Source organism: Anopheles funestus, chromosome 2RL (genome assembly GCF_943734845.2).
Source record: "Anopheles funestus chromosome 2RL, idAnoFuneDA-416_04, whole genome shotgun sequence".
NCBI lineage: Eukaryota > Metazoa > Arthropoda > Insecta > Diptera > Culicidae > Anopheles > Anopheles funestus.
This window is the reverse complement of record NC_064598.1, coordinates 12,484,113-12,503,950: the sequence shown is the minus strand read 5'-3', so window position 1 is coordinate 12,503,950 and position 19,838 is coordinate 12,484,113. Positions and strand designations below refer to the sequence as shown.

At 39.2% G+C, this 19,838-nt stretch overlaps 2 protein-coding genes across 9 annotated transcripts in view; both read right to left on the bottom strand.

The window, feature by feature from the left end:
- LOC125762371 (homeobox protein unc-4) overlaps window positions 1–9,951 on the bottom strand; it is a 69,726-nt gene extending 59,775 nt beyond the window's left edge. The window contains exons 1-2 of one of the 8 annotated variants that reach the window (XM_049424372.1): window positions 9,430–9,951; window positions 6,279–7,254 (exon numbers count right to left, since the gene is read on the bottom strand). In XM_049424372.1, coding sequence (XP_049280329.1) covers window positions 6,279–6,672 — 394 coding nt within the window. In that variant the 5' untranslated portion in view covers window positions 6,673–7,254; window positions 9,430–9,951. Of the gene's footprint in view, window positions 1–6,278; window positions 7,255–7,812; window positions 8,297–9,429 lie in introns of those variants that run through there. The other 7 variants (XM_049424373.1, XM_049424379.1, XM_049424374.1 and 4 more) reach the window with 7 other exon arrangements.
- A 6,976-nt stretch (window positions 9,952–16,927) lies between these two features.
- On the bottom strand, window positions 16,928–19,616 carry LOC125762361 (cleft lip and palate transmembrane protein 1-like protein). The gene is made up of 7 exons (XM_049424345.1): window positions 19,194–19,616; window positions 18,930–19,122; window positions 18,452–18,808; window positions 18,318–18,386; window positions 17,836–18,245; window positions 17,515–17,766; window positions 16,928–17,437 (listed from the first exon to the last, which is right to left on the bottom strand). The coding sequence occupies exons 1-7, from the start codon at window positions 19,445–19,447 to the stop codon at window positions 17,299–17,301; spliced, it is 1,674 nt and encodes a 557-aa protein (XP_049280302.1). The 5' UTR covers window positions 19,448–19,616; the 3' UTR covers window positions 16,928–17,298.
- Between the last annotated feature and the right edge of the window lie 222 nt (window positions 19,617–19,838).

Genomic DNA, 19,838 nt, shown 5'->3' with positions numbered 1-19,838 from the left:
TGGTTGAATTGTGGCAAAAGGTTAAGGAAAAAAACTACTGTGGACAACTATTCTTGCGTTACTTTCTTCGTAACTATATTGCAACTAAACGGATCCTTATCGTGTTCTCCTCCGACACGTCCTGTACATAAATCTTCATCAAGACACTATAATGGGCTCCATATGTCTTACTTATACTTTCGGCGAGGTGGATCATGCTAAAGTAAAAACTATCACAGTTTCGTTTTCAGTTTTTATAAGCGTTTTCAGTTTTTATAAGCGTTTTATAAGCGACGAAAACTGCCATATTTTCAAATACATTTAAACACATATTTTTACTCACACAAACCATTCTTAATCCTGTGCTGGAACCTATTTTACATCACAAACCCCGTTCATGTTTCGCCTCCCTGGTGGGATCCTTCACTCACTCTCTCTCTCTCTCTTTGCACAACAATCAGAAATCGATTTACAATGTTTATTTTCATCGATTCATGTCGAAAATCCCCAAAACACACGGGGCAGAGCCAAAAGAGTCGTTCGTTGCCAAACGGTAATAAAACGTCTCGTGTTGAGAGAAGCATACAGAAACGCTTTTCAGTTCGTTCGAGTCAGGCACGCTATGAAATCTGATCCGAAACCGATCCAAACTTCATCGAGTTAAACTTGGTGCTGATTATGATTATTATGCGATGATGATGATGGTGATGATGGTGGTGATCACCACCTTATACGGTGCACGTGCGTACGCTTTTATTGAAAAGACGAAAGTTCAAAGTGTTTTGAACAATGTTTGTTTTGTGTAATTTTAGTAGTTTTAAAACAAAGCACTTTTGAAAACATTTTACACCCTTCGATTTGAATTTAGTTTTCTTTTACATTTTTTATTTCCCGCAAGAACTTCAATGTTGTCGAATTCTTCCAAAAAAAAGGAACACGCACGAATTTGAATACATTCCCACAGTGGAAATCGTGCTGGAAAATGTGCCTCGAATTGGCTCGAATCACCATATTCAAATGCTCATCCCCATTGGGAGTATTGCGCGGTTCAGTAGCTGTGCATGTTAGCGCCCACAGAATGGAGTTGCTTACATCATGTAAATTGTGTACATATTTGAATTGTAATAGAGCTTATAAAGGCAGTTTTCTATTGATTTCACGGGTAATATGATATTATTGCGGCGTAGAATTTGTTATTTATAAGAACTGGTTTTCGTGTTGAAATCCTCGAAAAGATGAAGACATCTTCAGCGGCCTTGCTAAGGAATCCTGACCTACGCAGGAGTGAAGCACTTTTGAGGTTATGCTACAATCTGAGTCTAAAGTCTGAGGATTTCTTTACTCAAAACACCAGTCGTAACGTTTGGAGCTAGGATTGTATGGAACTTTTATAGTCCCAATATCCATACAAGTATTTGAGACATTGACTTTGTCCTCAAGTGACGAAATCCTGTTGGAAAGCAAGGTTACGAATTATTCTTGAGGAGTTCGAAAGATTTTTGAGTTGCACAATGAACTCAATAGCATAGCACGAACTAGACTCGCCATGTTCTGGTGGGCTGATCATGTCACTAAAATTAAAATAACATCGGACGACCCAACTATTTTAAAGTCTTTTTGAGTCGTCCACATGAACTGAGATGGCGTTGATGCGTACTCCACAAATACCTTGAATATTAGATTGACATACTACGCTGTTTGCTTCGTTCCGGGTTTAGAAGACTTTTTGCAGCAGCCTAAAGCTTGATAAGTAAATAAGTTTTTCTTGTGGCTTGAGTGTTCTAAGAAATATTATAGCAATTAAACGAACTCTTTGTGATTTCTTGGAAAGGAAGTTTTGCGATTACTTCCCGAAAAAAGCTATCAAAATCTGCCTTTTAACATTAAACAAAATTCAAAACAATTTCGATTGAGCTCAAAATCGCCAAAAAACACTCTTCATACTGAGAAATTGTAATCACCCCGTTCGGGGTGGTCTTTAGGTGGGAGCAAAACAGTCTTAATTGCTATTGTCGATTCATTGTAGTGTGTTTTAAATTTGTTTTTGCTTCGTTTTTTTTGCTTGCTTGCTTGCTTGCCTTTTAAGATCCCACTGCATCAGTTTCCCTGTTTCATTCTTCAAACCGTCCCTCACTGAAGCCCTCTAAACCCTGGTGCTGATAGGCGAAACGCAATGATGAAACCATCGCCAAGTGAAATGAAACGTTAATCGAAATTAAATACCATCGATGAAGGAAGATCATCGTTGCTCGTGCAGAGTACGCTATCGCTGCTCGGAAGGTTATTCCCCGGGGTCAATCCAATCAACTTCCGGCGCCGTCCAAATCACACACTAGTTTCAAACGATCAGCTCAATCACTGCATCACCACCGAACCGGGCACGATTCATTGTAAACAATGAATTAATGAGAGCGATGTGGTAAGCATGCGTTTTGCTTCACTTACCGATCGCGGGGGTTTTTTTTTCGGGTGTCCATTTTGGCGGGCTGAAGGTTTTTAATTTCCTGACTTTGGTGGTGGTCTGGCGGAGCAGAGTTAGCCTTATGATGAAACTTGCAACTCCGACAACTTTGAACCGTGCACCCCATTGTTATCAATCAAATGTTATATTTGGCGCCTTGTGTTTGATGCTTTTCTAACGCTTCCCAACCGAACGAACGCGCGTTAATCTATTCAATTGCAACGGACGCACATTATCGCGGAAGATAAATGGGTTTTTAATACAATATGAAAGAGTGGCGCAAACTTTCAATGGAAATATAGCAAAGCTGTGTATTAAATAAAAATACAATTATCATCAATCGATCATCAGCATTAGCTTCATTAACGCGTCACAAGTAAAACTTGTTTTCTGGTGAAAAATTACATTTTATTAGAGGAATATTTTAATACTAATGCTGGCTGAACATCGGAAGTCTGATCGGGAGGAGCTTCAATTCCAGCAGCATGAACAGTGGACCGGTTTATTGCGTGCCACCCCATGAGGATCACTAATTACAGATGCGATGAATAACAAAAAAAAAACTCGCGCAGAACTCACTTTGCTGGACACTGGATCAGGGTGGCAGTTGGTTGACATTGAGTTTTGCGATAAGACCAAAAGCCTTGATGACCTTGTCGTGGCAAATGATTTATTGCATACGATTGCAAGATTCGTAGAATAGAGCACCGGGTTCGTTGTGTCTATTATCAACAAATTAGGACATGTTAATCGTGCCGAATAGAGACGCAAAACGAACGATTAGTGAAGCACCAAACGCGCACGCAAAATTTCAATCATTTCTGATCAAGGGGATAATCATTCGATTGATCAAACTTTGCGTCGGTGAGAAGAAATCGATTAATTTGAGGGCCTAATCCCAGAATAAAGGATATTTAGAACGAAGACCCCGACCGAACAGCATGAGGTTAGGCGCACGATCGTGATCGTACCATTTGATTATGATCAAACACATTACATCGCAACCGAACAGCAGGAGCTCGGAAAAAAAGCTATCAATAAATAAACCACCACCGGCAAGAAATTCTTTCCAAAATCCAAATGTTTAACCAAAAAAAAGAGAAAGAGAGGACAAAAACATAATACACACCTCAAAAGCCACCAAATGAAAATTTCACAACACTTTACGAGATGTGCTGCTGCATGGCCTCTGTGCCATGGCCTCCGCTTATTGGATCGTTGAAGTGTACGGGGCGGAAAACGACGCTCGATTGGAATGATCATCGGCAGCGGCTTTCCCATTATCCGATTAGTTACGATTATTATTACACCCGTTGACGACATTTCCAACCGGCAGCCGGCAACATTCTTCCTTTTCACACCGTTTTGGAAGCTGGTGCCGTGTGATGCATTTTTGTTCGATCGCTTTCGTTTGAGCTCGGGTGTGTGTGTGTGTGTGTGTGTGTGTGTGTGTGTGTGTGTGTGTGTGTGTGTGTGTGTGTGTGTGTGTGTGTGTGTGTGTGTTTAGAATATGATTTCAATAATTTGTCGATTGATTACGAACGGACGGACGGAGCATACTCGAAGCAATCGATATGCAAATGTTATCGATCGGAATCGGTGAGGACATTGGAGATGATTTTTTGATGCCTTTATTGGCGTGACTGACCTGAATCCAAGCGATCTGGCAAATGGGAAAAGGAATGTGCTACCCCGTACAGTTTATGCTTCGTATGTTTTTTGTGATGTTTTTTTTCATGTATTTTAAGGTTAGATCCGTTCAAGGGGTAAAGATGATAAATAAATTGCTTTAAATAATGTTTTGCTTTAAATGTGTTAACTTAAGAAAAACTCGTTTTATCCTGTTAGTAAGAATGGGTAATTCATCCAATTCAATTAAAGATAGATACACATTTAGAAGCTCGAAAATAAAATTATTTCTGGATTTTAAGTTAGTAAAAAATTATTTTATCTATCTTTCAAATAAAAAATCTATGTCCGTTCAAGAACAGATGATTTATTTTTTGTTAATTCTTAAAAATACACTTTTTTAGGCCTTTCTTCGGAGGGCTGTAAAATAGTAGCTTGATATAAAAATTACTAGTAAATTTTGTAATAAAAATCATCTGATGAAAACTTAAGGTCAATCACTTTCCGAGAAGATCAACTTATTTGACCATCTTCAGTTGCCAAATTTCGAGTGTATATTTAATTTGCACTGTGATCAAAAACTCAAAAACATTCTTTCCCATATCACCCGATAAAAAACAACATAAAAAAACCAGGAAAACATGTTGGACCCAATTCAAGAGCGTACCAGAAGGCAATAAACCCGAAAGCGAAGTTCCATAAAACCAGGAAAACTGGTGACCCGACCCGATATATAAAATAAAGCACTAAAAATCACCACAAAACGATCGTTTTGTATGGGTTTCAAATTTCACCACTTTCAAACTAGACACATCTTAACAGGCAGAAGAAAAAAAAATCGCCCCAAAAAAACCTAAGCTGCCCAGCGATTATATTCCGTACGATTTGTGCTACTGGGGTGGCTGAGCAAAAAAAAACAGGAAAAGGATAATTTTTACTGTAGGAGTTTTATTTCACCATCCACACGCGCCTTTTCCGGTCAAGCGCTTTGAAATTGTTGAAGTTTATTATATTTGATTGGACTTAAACGACATTACACACCGATGATGACGTTTTGGGCTTTACAGCGGTTTGGGATACGATGGCGCTTACCAAAAAGGGATTGGCTTTTTTATAAATAACGCCACGTATAAATCGATTCACCAGTGTGTGTGTGCTTGGTTCAACTCTTTTACCCAAAAAACAAAAACCCACCGCTACTGTCCAATAACAAATGGGTACAAATTAAGCTGTAAAACGATTAAACTTCTGGTGTTCATCGGCTACGCTTTTTTTCGGGGGGGGGGGGCAGGTTATGATGGTTTATGATGGCATCCTTTCGCCTGTGTTTGTGTGGAGAACATTGTTTATGAATCCATATTATGGTGTACATTGCGATCGCATAAAATGCTAGTGTTCCCCGGTAGACAATTAAACTACCGTTTTCATGAGTGAATAGCAATTTTGTTTTATCAATGATGAAGGGATAGCAAAATTGTTTTGCACTTTTGTTTTCCCCTTTTTTTCCTCAGCTCTCCTTCATGCCGTTCATCAAATGCGCCATGCCATGCCGATCTAATTAGAGCGACGAGATGAGATTAAAGAACCGTCTGCAGGCCATCGTCGATCGTTCGTTCCAATTACTGCCCATTATCACGACGACGCTCGCTAATATGCTGGCAAATATTGACAGCCACAGACAGTGGATCGTTTGCCAGCGTTGTGCAAATAATTGAATTATAAATCCGTCACCCGTTCGATCATTGGAGGTTGTTATTGAATTACAATAAAATGATAATGACCGGACTGAGGCTCCCTCGCTCGTTTGCTGTTTTGCCGTACAAACTGTACAGTGCTTGTGTGTCTAAGCGACGTCTCCCGGTCGAGGTCGGTGCGAAGCCGCACACCGCTTGAGACGCTTTTGACTGAATAATTGCATCGCCTCAAATATAAGACGCCGCAACTCGACAATGCTAATGGCGCTAATAGTGCTGGAGAGATTGGCACGAGAGATGTTGCACTCGTTAGTTTTGCTGCAACAGAAATAAACAATTACACCCTTTAACGGTACGCGCCAGTCGGTCGGATCGTCTCAAGCGTCTAATAATTGGTTATTTTTCCTCGATCGTGTACGCGATACTTTGTTTAGTGTGCGATTTTAAAACTATTTCACCGCTTAAAAACACAATTTTTTTGCATTAAATCATTTTTGAAACAGGGAAGGTCCTACCTCGATCATCGTTAGAATCTTCGCTCGGTGGTCCCTGCATGGCGCGGTGAGGTGATATGTTCGGATGGGCGGCCCCATTCAGAAGCCCCCCGGGTAAACCTGCTCCACCGCCGGCACCAATCCCGACACCTATGCCCGCCCCCGTACCATCACCTCCGCCCAGCCTGGTAAGGTTGGGCGGTGCGCCCGGTGGCCCAAACCGTGGTCGCGTTAGGAAGTGTCCACCGAACATGTTCGGTACACCGAACTGCAGGAACGGTGCCCATTGCGGTGGTACGTTGGTACGGTTTCGGGGTGCTAGCTGGGCTGCTGCGGCCGCCGCATACAGTTGCAGGGCTGGCTGCGAGCCAAGCGTTTGCAGATTCTGCAGCATTCCCTGATGCTCCAGGACCATCTCTAGCACGATGACGGTGACGTCAACGACTCAACCGACTGGGATGCCGGCTGCGAAACACACATGCGGACGGGTTTGTTGATGGGACACACTGTGGGGGGGTGGGGGTGTTGGTTTTTTACACGCCACTATAGCCACACAAACACAAACACGTTTTATGAAAAATATTTACGCACTTTTGTTCACTATAGAAGGAGCAAACAATTAACACACGATCACGAGATCAAGGACATACACACAGCAACACACACACACACGTACACAAGCACACGATCGGTAACAAAAGAATTTCTATAGATCCACTTGTCCACTTTCGATCAGATGAAACAGTAGCTTTTCACACTTCACAGATTTGGTCGCAACGAGTTTTTGTAATTTAATATTTATTCTTTCTTTTTTAACACCTATTTGTAGCTTGCTGTAGAGTGCTTAAACACTTATTGCTTTGTTTAACTACTTCCATGATGCTTTCAGTGCTTTGTTTGCGTTACAGCAAGCGACCATATACACTTAGAGACATTACTTTAAACTTTTATTGCACGATAATTGCACAAATGTTAATCTGCAGGGTTTTCAGAGCTGCTTAAATGGGAAATAAAGTGGAAAATGAATATAAAAATTAAATTAAATTTGTTATAGGAGTATATTAAATAAAATACATTAAAAAAGTAAGTAAGAAAGCTTCCGTTTGTTGTCTTCTACGATGTATTAGCAGCACACCAATATGCCGTCGGTAAATTCTGTTCGTGAATCGCATTTCGCATAGCTGCGTTGCACTTGAATGCATCACAGTGCAGTTTTGTATGTTGCACTTAAAACACTTTTAGACAGTTTATATTATAAAGGGAAACTGTTTTCTTTTTAATTTTAATGTAGTTATTCTTGTCAACACTCAGCTTTTGTCACAATGATTTGTATCAGCCAACTCACTTCTTTCACGGGTTTTATCTATTACTTTATAGCAGAATTAAAAGGAAACGGAATAGTTCTAGTGTTTTTTATATACACTATTAAGTTTTAAACACTTTTCAATGAAAAAGTTTATTTTACTCTCGGACTCCAAAAGACCGGTAAAGCACATTCAACCGAATTTTTGGCGCACGTATCGAAGGCACAATAAAATTTTCCGACTTTCCTTACACTCATCATCGACCTGCACTCATTGACACTTTCGGTCCACGGCAGGCCAACGGATTGTATTCCACTGTGTAGCACTTGTTTATTTTCACCAACAGCCATGAAAACGGCAAACGGAAGACCGACGCAAACATCGCACTGAACTCGCACGGGGCACGCAAATTACGCTGGCTGGTGCTTGCCTGTACGTGCCCGTAATGTTCCCCGTAACATTTGCAGGTGGTGGTGACCACGTTTGGCCTGTGACGGTTATTGGAACATCCACCACCACGCGGCAACCAACGCGTACGCGGGTAGCTCTCGCTCACCAAAACACCGGAAAAGTCTCCAAATGGTATTGAGTTTTCCCCAGCCAGTACCAATCACCGCACCAGCCAAACATTTCACTACTGTTTGGCCATCGAACGTCGAACGAGTGCCTTTTTGCAGCATAAAACTAATACTACACAAAAAACGCAAACATTAATGCACCTCTCGGTTGCACTTTACACTAACCGTACCGAGTAGGGAAGTTTGTTAATATTTTATTTATGTGGAAAAGAACTTTTTCCGTATAGAATGTACAAAAGGGATTGTGCAGAATGTTTTATTCATAAATTAAAATATTTATTTATTTTTTGCTTACTTCAACCCTTATGAGGTTGATAAAAAGGAGTAAAGTGTGCATTACGCATATGTTTTATTGTTAATACAGATTTTTATTATTTTTATGTACATTTTTAAGAACTTCTATATTGTTGTTTTTGATGTTATTGTTATTGTTTGCTTTACTTCAATTTAATTGTTTTTTTTTTCTTTTATTGAATGTTAATGGTTTGTTTTTGTTTAAATTTTGTTTTGTTCTAATTGTTTGCTGAACACACTATAACTATTGTTTAGTTTACATTGTATTTAACTGGCTTTGGCAGCGTTATTTGTTTGCACTATTTTAATATGTTATTTGTTTCATTATTTTTTTTTCTTTTTTACATATTCTATTCTGTTATTTCTTCAAATTTCATTGTCTTCTATTATGTTTAATTTGTTTTAGTTTTTCTTTTATATATATTTTTGAAAATATAATATTCACAAATCAAATTTTGCAGCAGTGTCTCATTAATTTATTAGTTGTCTTTTCACTTTGAGATTAGTTAATTTGCAGGTATATTAAACATACCATAACTGTTAAATAAGTTACACAATGTTCATAACAATGAATTATCGTTTAAATTAACAACAATGTAAATCCCATAATTGTCAGAGAGGTCATTACAAAGATGGAAACTGTGTTTAATCACTGCGGGTTTTCACTAATCACACAGGACACTTAAGATTCACTTAACACATGGTTTTTTATTACACTGTTTTATCATTTTACACTATACACTTTGTAAATGTGTTCCTAGAATTTGCCATCGGCCAAACGCCGTAAAAGTTAGCTTCAAGGTGGTTTCTAAAATTTGGTAAAAGCTCAATATGGTAAAAGTACTTTGTTTACAAAACACTAAAACGCCAGGGTACACTAATATCAAAACCCTGCCAGGATACCCCATTCTAATGCACACTTTCACCACATTGCAACATAATTATTGCAATTGATTTAAATCAATGTGACGACAGGAAAAAAAAATTCAATCATACACATAATTTATTACCACGTCACCTTAATCACTCGCGATAAAATGTATAAACAATCGCTACAGGTCCCGCACAGCAGCACATCGGTGTCGACCGTTGGATTAGTTCGAAATGAAAAATTTTTATGCTCAAGAGAGGCTGCTATGCTCGAACGCTGCGTTCGTTGCGATGTTTTCCTCTACACCTGCAACCCCCACCCCACCGCGACAGAGAAAGAGCGAACGGGCAAACGAGAGAGAGAGAAAAAGAACAAGTTTTCGGTGCATTGCAGCTGACCACGCCTACTTCTTGACGCCATTTTCGCAAAACAAGAAGAAAGAAAGCGTTGTAAAGCGAAGGAGAATCGTGCCATGTTGAAATATTTCGTAATTGAAATGTTTCATGGGCGATGTTCTTATAATAGCCAACATAATAGCACAACATGCGTTGTGGTAATGGAATTTTGATTAGTAGAAGCATAATTAACACATTTTAATTTTGACTTCTCAAATGAATAACAAATATAACATTTTATTCTTTTTACACCTGGAGAGATATGCCGTGAAAAATGAAAGAAAAATGGTTCAATAAACACCTTTTAGTGTAGCTAAATGAAATATCCCCAATCATAAATAAAGATCATTCCATTTAGATTTGATGAAACTTCCCATTTCAAATCGTGCGTATTTGGGCAAACTTCGCTTCGTTTGTGACACTTTTTCCCGTTGGAAACTTTTTAAAGGACATTCGTTCATTTTCCGGACGGTTTCGCATCCTACAGATAATTGAAAAATAAATGGATTTTTCTTTTCCAAATCAATCCTTTTCAATTGAGTGCAACATCCATTGATAATTGACACTCTTGTGCTCGCACTCGCTTGCTGTCCTACCCTCGCAAAACGAAGCTTCTCAACAAGTGGGCCATGATTTTCCGAACCGAACCGCCAAAAAACCCCCGAAGGAAGGATCCTGCATATGGACGATAGGTAAGGCTGTTCCTTTTCCCAATTGCATCCTTATCATTGCGCAGGTCCTGATTCAAGCTTCCGGATACTTGATGCGCATGATTGCCAACCAGTTTCCCTGCACCAACCACCCGGGATGGTATCGTTATCATCCCTCTGGCTAATAATGTCGGTACATAAATATTTCCTCCCCACCAGCGTACACTTACCCCCTGACCGTTGAATAATGCAACGCATGGAGACGACGAGTTTGATAGGCGAACTCACTCACTTCATCACAACCACTCATGCCCATGCCAAAAAAAGAGATAGAGAGAGAGAGAGAATGAGAGAAAAAGAGAGAAAGAAACAGAGGGAGATGTTAAAAGGTTCAATTTCACTCTGTAATTGTATGCGTGCGGTTTTTGGCAAAGGAGCAAGCGAGGGTTGCTTTGATTAAATTTCGCGTTTTGACATCTCGGGAATTGGTCTGTGTATTGAATTTAAGTAGATTGTACATAAGTTTTGACTGGTCTGGACCATCGTACATGCGTCACCGGAAAGGACCAAACAGGAATATACGTGTATATCATCGGTTTCCTTTTCTTTTTATTCGTTCTTCTTTTCCAATTTGCCGTACATATATTGAATGCTGTATCGTTGTGGATGCTGGAGATTCAACGTTCGAGTGAGATAGAGCGAATGTTGAGTGTTTTCCAGTCTCGTACAACAGTCTCAATTTGTTAAATGCTAAAAAAAAAGAGATCGTGTAACATCTCTTCCTTCCACAATGATTCATCTCAATTCAATTCGCTTCTATTGCAACTTCGAACGAGCTCCCCATTCGTTTTGGGTCCCATATGCTACAGCATATTTGCCAAATTCTCCCCTCCCCTTCTCCATTTCCCCTCCACCCTCTACCACCATCGTCAGCAGAAAACAATCTAGCAACGTTCGCTTTACCGTGCGTCATCCATCTCCTGGCCATGTTTTCTATTTTCCAACCCCCAAAAAAAACCCGAAGGATGATACGAAATTTGTCCTGATTTGAACATCGAATTTAGTTTCCGCGCACCATCCATGAACTTCTATTTTCATATCGCCCTTCCTTCCCGTTTTTTTGGGGCAGACGGACATGCGCGCCATTTTATGTAGGGGTCATTCTTCTTCTTCTTCTTTTTTATTTATCTCCCGGTCCCGTGTCGGGAAAATCGTGCGTTTTCCTCGTTGACTTTTTTGCACCATATTTCACAATTCGCTGCCCAATTTTTGCTACCCTTAAGTGGCGTAAGAACATCGTTACATCGTACGGTGGGAGGTATGTATGCATTTGGGGATCATTTAATAAATCCGTAACACTGGAAAGGAATGGGAGGGAATGGGTTACTGTCAGCGTTACGATTTGTTACACAGAGGGGAAGAGGGTGTACTAATTTATGTTACTTAAAATAAATTAAAAAAAAATACGCTTGAAAAATAAATATATAACACATGATCGATAGTGTGAGTAAGTAGGATGAAAAGTAAAATATTGTTCTTCTCTTTCCTTTCATAAATTTTCCCATGATCGTCCGGTAAAAACCTCCAGAAACGATTCTTCGACACCTAGAGAACATATTGTTGCCAAACTATTACTTCCAACGTTACGTTTTGTTACAAAATTTACAACTTTTGCGTCACGTAATAGTTGAATCATCCCTTATATATGTTCAGCACATACCAATCCTCCCCCCAAACCCTGTCCCCCACATTTCCCCTTTTTGCCACTGTATTTCTTTTTCTGGTGGTGTCCATGCTTTCCCATTTTCTTACATCATCACCACGTTGAATGGGGCAACCAAAGAAAGGTACAGATGTCACGTACGGTACTTTAGCGAACGATTCCGGCCATAATAGATCACTGAAACGCAGCACCATCATAAAATCAGCGGGCACCTCCGAACGGTGGCACGAAGGTTGCTAATCAGGATTGATTAATTTTTTGTGCCACTTCCTTCGTTCTGAATGATGTTGATGATGATGATGATGATGCTTCAGTTAGTACGAATTACGAAGAAACTGCAGAAAGGAACACTTTTCCTGTACTTTATTAAAAATTTTGTACATTTTCTTAGTACACGTTTGTTTGACATATGAAACTCTCCTTAAATTATGTTTGGAAATGGAAAAAATGTTCATTTCAAGATATTCTATGGAATAACCTAACTGAGTTCATATGCTATTTAACAAGTTTCCCTGAAATAATATGCAAAACGAGGAAATATACAACTCCTAAATGCTTATGTTGGATGTGTTACAGTGTTAGAAAAAAATCTCATTTAAAGCTCAAGACAAAAATCAAAAATAACGAAATTATTTTGACGATGTATTCAGAAAGTAAACATGTTTAAAAATACGTTAGAATATTGAAAATGAAAAAAAAACAGTCAGTTTATTTTTTTATAAAACTTTTCTTCAATATGTTAAAAACATTAAAAGGATCTATTAGACATATGGACTGTTTAAGTATTTTAAAACTGAAATTACTTCAGTCCAGATGTTACGTTGGAGATGCCAAAGAACGCATATTTCGAATTCCTTCCGTATTTCCGAAAGCTTTAAGTTTCGATAGAATTACAAACGCCACTGAGACGTGAATCTTCTAGAAAAGAAAACAATAACATATTAGACTATTTCAACGATACTGTTCTCCACATAACACTAATTCATTGATATATTTACCATTTAAATTCCATATTATGTTTTATCAATAAGTACCACACTTTAAGCAAAGACTTTAAAACCCCTTTAAAAATATTTTGTATAGATTTTTAATTAACTAAACTGTATCAAATATGCATCAAGGAACGAAGCAAAAAAAAAGGAAATGATACCCATCTAAAGTGGTGCAAAATTCTGATTAATGAACAAAAAGCTCATTGTTGAAAAGGCAACCAAACAAAAAAAGGCTTCCATCATTATTTTGTGTTATTTACTATCTCAACGCCTTTTTCAAAAACTTTCATCAACCACTTTCCAAAGTAAATAGCTCACGTTTTATTGCAGCAAAAACAGCAGCACAGAAAAAAAACACGAAAACGGAACAAAAAATGAAAAATGTTTCATCGGTTTTTAACTTTTCGCAAACGGTCAGTTTGCTTGCGTAAATTTGTTTTCGTTTTTTTTTTTGAGAAGAAATTATCATACAACCCTGGAAATCCGCCTTTTTCCCGGAAGGAAAGTGGGGGGTTGTTTGTCCGTGCCTGGAACGCGAACGTAGACGTTTCAATTATCGGCAGCTGTGGGAAAAATTTGCATAATCGATTCACAATTCAATCATACGATGGTAATGGCACACACACACAAAAAGTGTTTTTTTTTCACTTGATAAAGTTTCAAATTTATGCTTCACAATCACAATCTGAACCGTGGGACATTTTGAACATGTTTGGCCGTACTTTAACGCAAGCTTGAAACAATTGAAACATAACCAAATTCATATAATGGGCAAGCATTATTTATCAGTTCCGGTGTCATTAAGCCCGAACTAGGGCTCCAGATAAATGTTAGATGAACCGAGGTCCGAGTTGCTCTCGTTGAGCAGTTGATTTAATATTTCCCAACCACCCCACCTCCCTTTTTCCTCGCCTTTTCCAACCCAAACCCCCTTCGTTGGCCTGTTGGGTTGCGTAGTGCGCATTTATCAATTCACCCGTTTCGCTGCAAGTGGAATCGAATTAGCGAACAATTATAAGCCTAATAGAGTTACTAACGAGTCGCGGTTATATACTCGCTACCGTGTGCCATAAATTACTTATGCAAACGTCCCGGTCCCGCACCCGTACGATGCCAAGTGTGTGTGTGTGTGTGTGTGTGTGCCAAATCTTTTGGTTGGTGGCTGGTGTTTCGGTATTCCGGCCACCTTTTGCTTGGCCTGGTGCTGGAATGGCGATAAAATCGATAAACTGGTGGTAGGTTTGGTTGCGTTTGATTTGGAAGGAAGAGGAAACGAAACGCAGCCATTATGGTGGAAAGATACGGCCCCCGGGTGTACCCACCGAACCGGAAACAACCGGATCACAGAGCACCACCAGCGGCAACAGCAGATGATGATTATTACAGGAGTTTATTTTCAGCTTTGTGTTAAATGATTTTCATTTATGGCGACTTGCTGCGTAGTGGAGTTTCGTCTCTTTTCTACAACGGGAATGAATTGGATACGGTTGATTGTATGTGCGAAAAAGCTTGGCAAAAGTATGATTTAGTGAATTATATTACGTATGTAGTATATTATTTTATCATTAACCGAGTATGCCCGGGATAAGGTAAAATACAAGGAGGAAATGCCTTGTGAAAAATGTACTTCTTCAGCTTCAGAGGCTGACAATACGGCCGAAGCCGTAATAATTAATTATAAATAAAAAATAAATAAAAAAATATTATTTTATCACTCAAATATTATTTTTCCAAAGAAGCTTATAAACAACGTGATTCAATCATTTCGTTCCCACTTTCATTTTGTTTAAATGATTCTCTAGCAAAAATGATAACCACGTGACTCTTAATAGAAAATGTCCCACCAACTCTTCACCTTCCCTCCAGAGGTATTATTACTAAATAAATACACTTAATACACTTAATAATGATTAGTTTACGATCAACCAACAAAAAAACAAGTAGCAACAATTTTAGCTTAACTTTGCTCAAACGTTTAGCAAATCGTTTTCCGAACCAGCGTTACACATGAGGAGGGAAAAAACTCCATTAAAGTTTATTATCTATTTACAACCGTACGCGATGGATAGATTTTTCTTTCCGTATAGTAATTTATATGAATAAAGATGAGTTGCATGCGAATGTTATGGAAGTGTAATAAACTCAAAGGAAAATAATAAAACACCCAACGTAATGCCCCTTTTTTGATGAAAAATAAACCGTTGCGTAGAATTGTTTTTAATTCGAACACATTAAAACTCAAAACGGTGCTTTTTTTTGCTTTCTTCTTCTGCGTGAGATTATTACCGGTGCAAAAGTTGCACATTAAATGTCCCTCTGTCTTCAGGGGGTAGGACGGTTTCTTTTCTTTTTCCGTTTTTGATTTTGCTTCATTCTGTCTAGTCCGTAAACGCCTCGAAGCCCAAAAATCACAACGCAATTCGCTTTCCACCCACCACTATTATTCATCTTGATTTCATACATCTTTGATGTGTTGTATATAGGAGGGTGTGTGTGTGTGACCGAGGGTGAAAGAAAATGCCGCATCCGAACGGACGTTTTTGGCGACTTTCCAACATCAAAGACCACAAGAACCACAAGAAAGAACGGAAAGAACATTTCCTTGCAGTTCCCTTGCGCGGCCTCGGTTTGTGTGGTTGGTGTGTGATTTAGAGATTGTTTTAATGAAAATTTACACAAGTAGCATTAATAATTCCGATTCGGATGAGGTTCTTTTTGTATCGTTCTACCATTGCGCTGTAACGTTTTGCGTTTCCCCTGGTAGGGTGAGATTTAGATTCTATTGAAACTGATGTTACGAGCCCACTTCCATCTTTTAGGAAAAGCCAATATTATTTTCTTTGCCAAACGAATATGCGTCTTTTTTCCCTCATGAGAAGCACGATCTTTTCTTCTTCTGCTGCACGAATAGAATTCATTATATTGATCTGAAACGTCTGATACGAATTGTTGCCATCTCCGGCCCATGATTATTGCCCTGTTTGGGGTGGCATAAAATTCTACCACAATTTGCTCCATTTACAGACCATCTTGTTTTAGTGTCGGATACGGTTTGGTAGAAATTGATTCACTAAGAACGGGAAAGGAGAATAGTTTTCTTAAGAGCCTTTCCATTTCCTGCTGTTGGTGTAATCAAACCTTGAACCATCGATTTGAGCCCTTTCCGAGCTAGCTGGGGAGGGTTATTCTTCTAATAATGCTCCAACAGCCAAGGACGGAGAAAAATATTTTTTTTTTGGTTATGATTGAAGATAAGGCCGGAAAAGAATCTATTCGGAGAAGAAAGACTAACAGGACAAACGCATATCAAGCCGCAAACAAATTGTTTTGGTCTATTATGTTTGCATTTGGTCTATTATGTTTGGAAGGGATGATTCAACTAATACGTAACGCAAATATCGTATTTCTATTATATACGTAATAGTTTGGAGATGAATATTAAAAAAGGACTTTTAATAACTTTTGTTCGTCTGCCGTTATGGGAAATGAGTATCATAGTGATTTCTTGAAAGTTATACAGGAATTTTAACATTTATACAGAAGAATTATACAGCAAGAAACATCCTACAAAATCGAAGAACTGGAAGATTGTGCGAATGGCAAAACGCGAACGATACGATACATTTACCAACAAACGGCATGAGATTTGCTCATTCGTATCCGATTTTGCAATTTGATGTATTTTCCTCCACATGATTCTGGACAGCTGCAAGATTTGTACTTTCTACGTGATGATTTCTGCTGATATGCAACTTAAATCTAACAGCGAATAGAAACGATACGATCTATATCCCATTCTCAAAACAAAACCATCACAATTTATCAATCTTTTCTTTTAAAAAGGATTCCAATGATGTATCAGATTGATTTGAAGTTCATTTATTTACTCTAAAGAATATAAGATTCGTTATCAACGATACGGAAATGCATTTCGGTTTACATTTGTACGAAAATATTGAAAATATTGCGCTCAAACTAAACGATAAAATATAGTTTTCAATTATAAACGTAAACCTATGGATGGAACTTAATGACTCAATGCGAGTGAGCGATCAATGTTAACGTAACTGGCAGTAATTTGCCGCACAATGTATCCGTACGAAAAACATTACGAACGGTGACGCTATTAGCTGTATATTGTTGTTGTGCGTTCGTTCAAAATGGCCATTTAGTTGTGTTAGCTACAAACGACACACGTCTCACATTATAGTACTAAAACGACGGTATATGATGTTTAGTTATCTTTCTTATTTTCCTTGGCGTCCAACTTTTTCAGCCTCTGTTCCTCCTCTTTTGTGTCGGTCGAATTTGGCTCCTTTCCCATAAGGGCCCGTTCGTCTTCGTCGATGCGTGTTTTATCAACAGGGTACAACCTAAGTGGGAGATACATTTCCATGCTACAGTTGCATTCTACTTAATATCGTACCATTCGTGGCTTGTGCGTACTTACCATCGTTGGTAAAGATAGACCAAAAACACGATATCATCCCGGAAGCAGGCAAATCGGTGAGCGGTTGGCATCGTTATGATGAAGGCAAACACATCATCAATGAACGTGTTGAATGATTTGTACATGAACACACGCCACGGTAGCGCAGCGACCGATTTTAGCTTGTAGTTGATGAATAGTTGAGGCAGCATAAATAGGAACCCGAATGCATACACCCCATTTGCCATTGAACTGATTGTCCAGGAGTACCAACTGTTGGAAAAGTAAGGGACGTTATTGTAAAGAGCGCGTTTGTTATCGATCGAACCGGCAGTGACCAACCTTTTGTGGGGAAGATAAAGTAACGAATAAATAGCTCCAGCAATGCACAGAGGATACAGTACGAAGCTTAAATATCTCATCGCCTCTTTGTCCAGTTCCAGTGTATTGTTTTCCTGCGTTTGAATATCGCTCGACACATCCGTTTCTTCTTCGTTCGATCGGAACCGAATTCCATGACGGAGGCTTACATCGAGCTTTAGGATTTTCTTCGCCTTCCACACCTCGATCAGCGTTCCAATGCCCGTCGGTATCAGGATGAGCAGTGATGTTTCTTCGTCCATCAGGTAGAGGAATATTATGATGTGGCTGAATGTTCGCCACAGCGTACTTCGCAATGATAACCCAGCATAAGTGCGTTTGTGCTTCCAGAATAGAATATCATTTTTAAACGACAGGAAGTCTATCAGAAGCTGTAAGAGAAACCAATGAGGGATGGGTCATTATTGCGTTGTGAAGGATTGAAAATCAATTCTACCGCTTACGTGAACACTGCTGATGATTATTGTTCCACATAGTAAGTAAACGTTCGTATCGGAGAAGATTGATTTTACCTGTAATAAGAGAAACGCGATTAGGAAAAGAAAGTCCATCTCTAGAACATCACCAAACTCCGCACCTCATCGATATCCTTCTCGCTAAAGCCAAGTCTCGTTAGGTCCGACATTGCCCTTTCTATCTGTGCCAGCATCTTGATCTTGCCTACCGAACTGGGCGCGTAGTGTATTGTTACGGTGGCTTCCGTCGCTTTCGGGTCGATTTCCACCAGATCGGCAAGCTTTTCTTTGGCAAAATCATTCCGTATGATTGGCATTACCAGATTGTCCGGGGTGATGCGAATATCTCGTGCCAGTTCCGCTGGTACATCCCTTGGAGATACGGAAAAATGTTCGGTAATGATGTGTATGAACACATTTTGCCGAATGTGCGCGACACGCTTTTGATTTACGGCTCTAGCAGGCCGTTTTGTCGAACCCTGTGAAAATTTGTTCATTTGTACATCATGTGGGAATGATTAACTCAATTGACCTACAGGTCAAAAGCCTCATATTGTGACGTATGAGGTCGTAAACGCTAAACCCTCGAGTTGAACCTACCTTGTCGTTAAGCAAATTTATTGTAGCTGCTTTAGGTACCATGTAGTGCGTCAGGCCAAACTTTTTGATCACCGATGTACTCTGGCTTCTTACCGAGTCCCAGTCCAGCGACTTGGCACCCTTGGTCAGTACGGCAAACATGTAAAGCGTTCCATTGGAACGCGTCTCCTTGGGCAGATTGATGGTGTATGATCTAAAACAAGCAAGAAGGTGTGTTTTAAAAGCAATTAACATTTTTATCTCATTTTCATGTTCTGTACTCACTTCTCAAGCTCAATGAACGGATCGAACGGGTTGATGGTACCGAGCTTGGCCACCTTTGCTGCGCTGGTAGGGTTTGCAAACGCGGAAGTGTACAGCGAAAGCTGTAGGAACTTGCCTTTGGTCAGCTGAGACTGGTAACAGGGCGTATCGGTACATTGCGGTGCCCGAAACAGCATGTAAAGTGTATACGTGGAATGTAAAATGTAACACAGGAAAACAATGCCACAGATTGACGATAAGGACATTAACTTCATCTTATCGTCCGTTTAGGTACTGGGAGAGAACAAATACAACAACCTTGCGTTTGCCGATGCACGAAATTACATGTTATCACAAATAGTTTGCAAATGGAAAAAGTAATTATCTTACGGCGCTAGAATCTCTTCTTGCCCGGTATGATTTTGACAACAAATCACAGTTTGTTTATGTTTTAATGCACAGTGGGATTTCATGCGTACAAGCGTGAGGTATTTATTCTTGTTGTGTGTAATTTTCATGCTAGCATTTGAGGCTTTTTCAATAATGTGATAAAAGAGGGATATCGAAAATTTTCTTCGTTGAAGATTTTTCTATTTTATTGTGCTATTCTGTGCAATAATAATTGTAGTAAAGAAAAAAATTAATCGTTTGATTGGGGTATCTTTT

Bases quoted from the DNA above. Each gene is read 5' to 3' on its own strand.
- LOC125762361 (XM_049424345.1), bottom strand. From the start codon at position 19,447: ATGAAGTTAATGTCCTTATCGTCAATCTGTGGCATTGTTTTCCTGTGT. The intron at 17,767-17,835 runs GTTGGTCACTGC...CTTTTCCAACAG, and splicing joins CTTTATCTTCCCCACAAAAG to TTGGTACTCCTGGACAATCA. The intron at 17,438-17,514 runs GTAAGTACGCAC...TCTCCCACTTAG, and splicing joins GTCTATCTTTACCAACGATG to GTTGTACCCTGTTGATAAAA.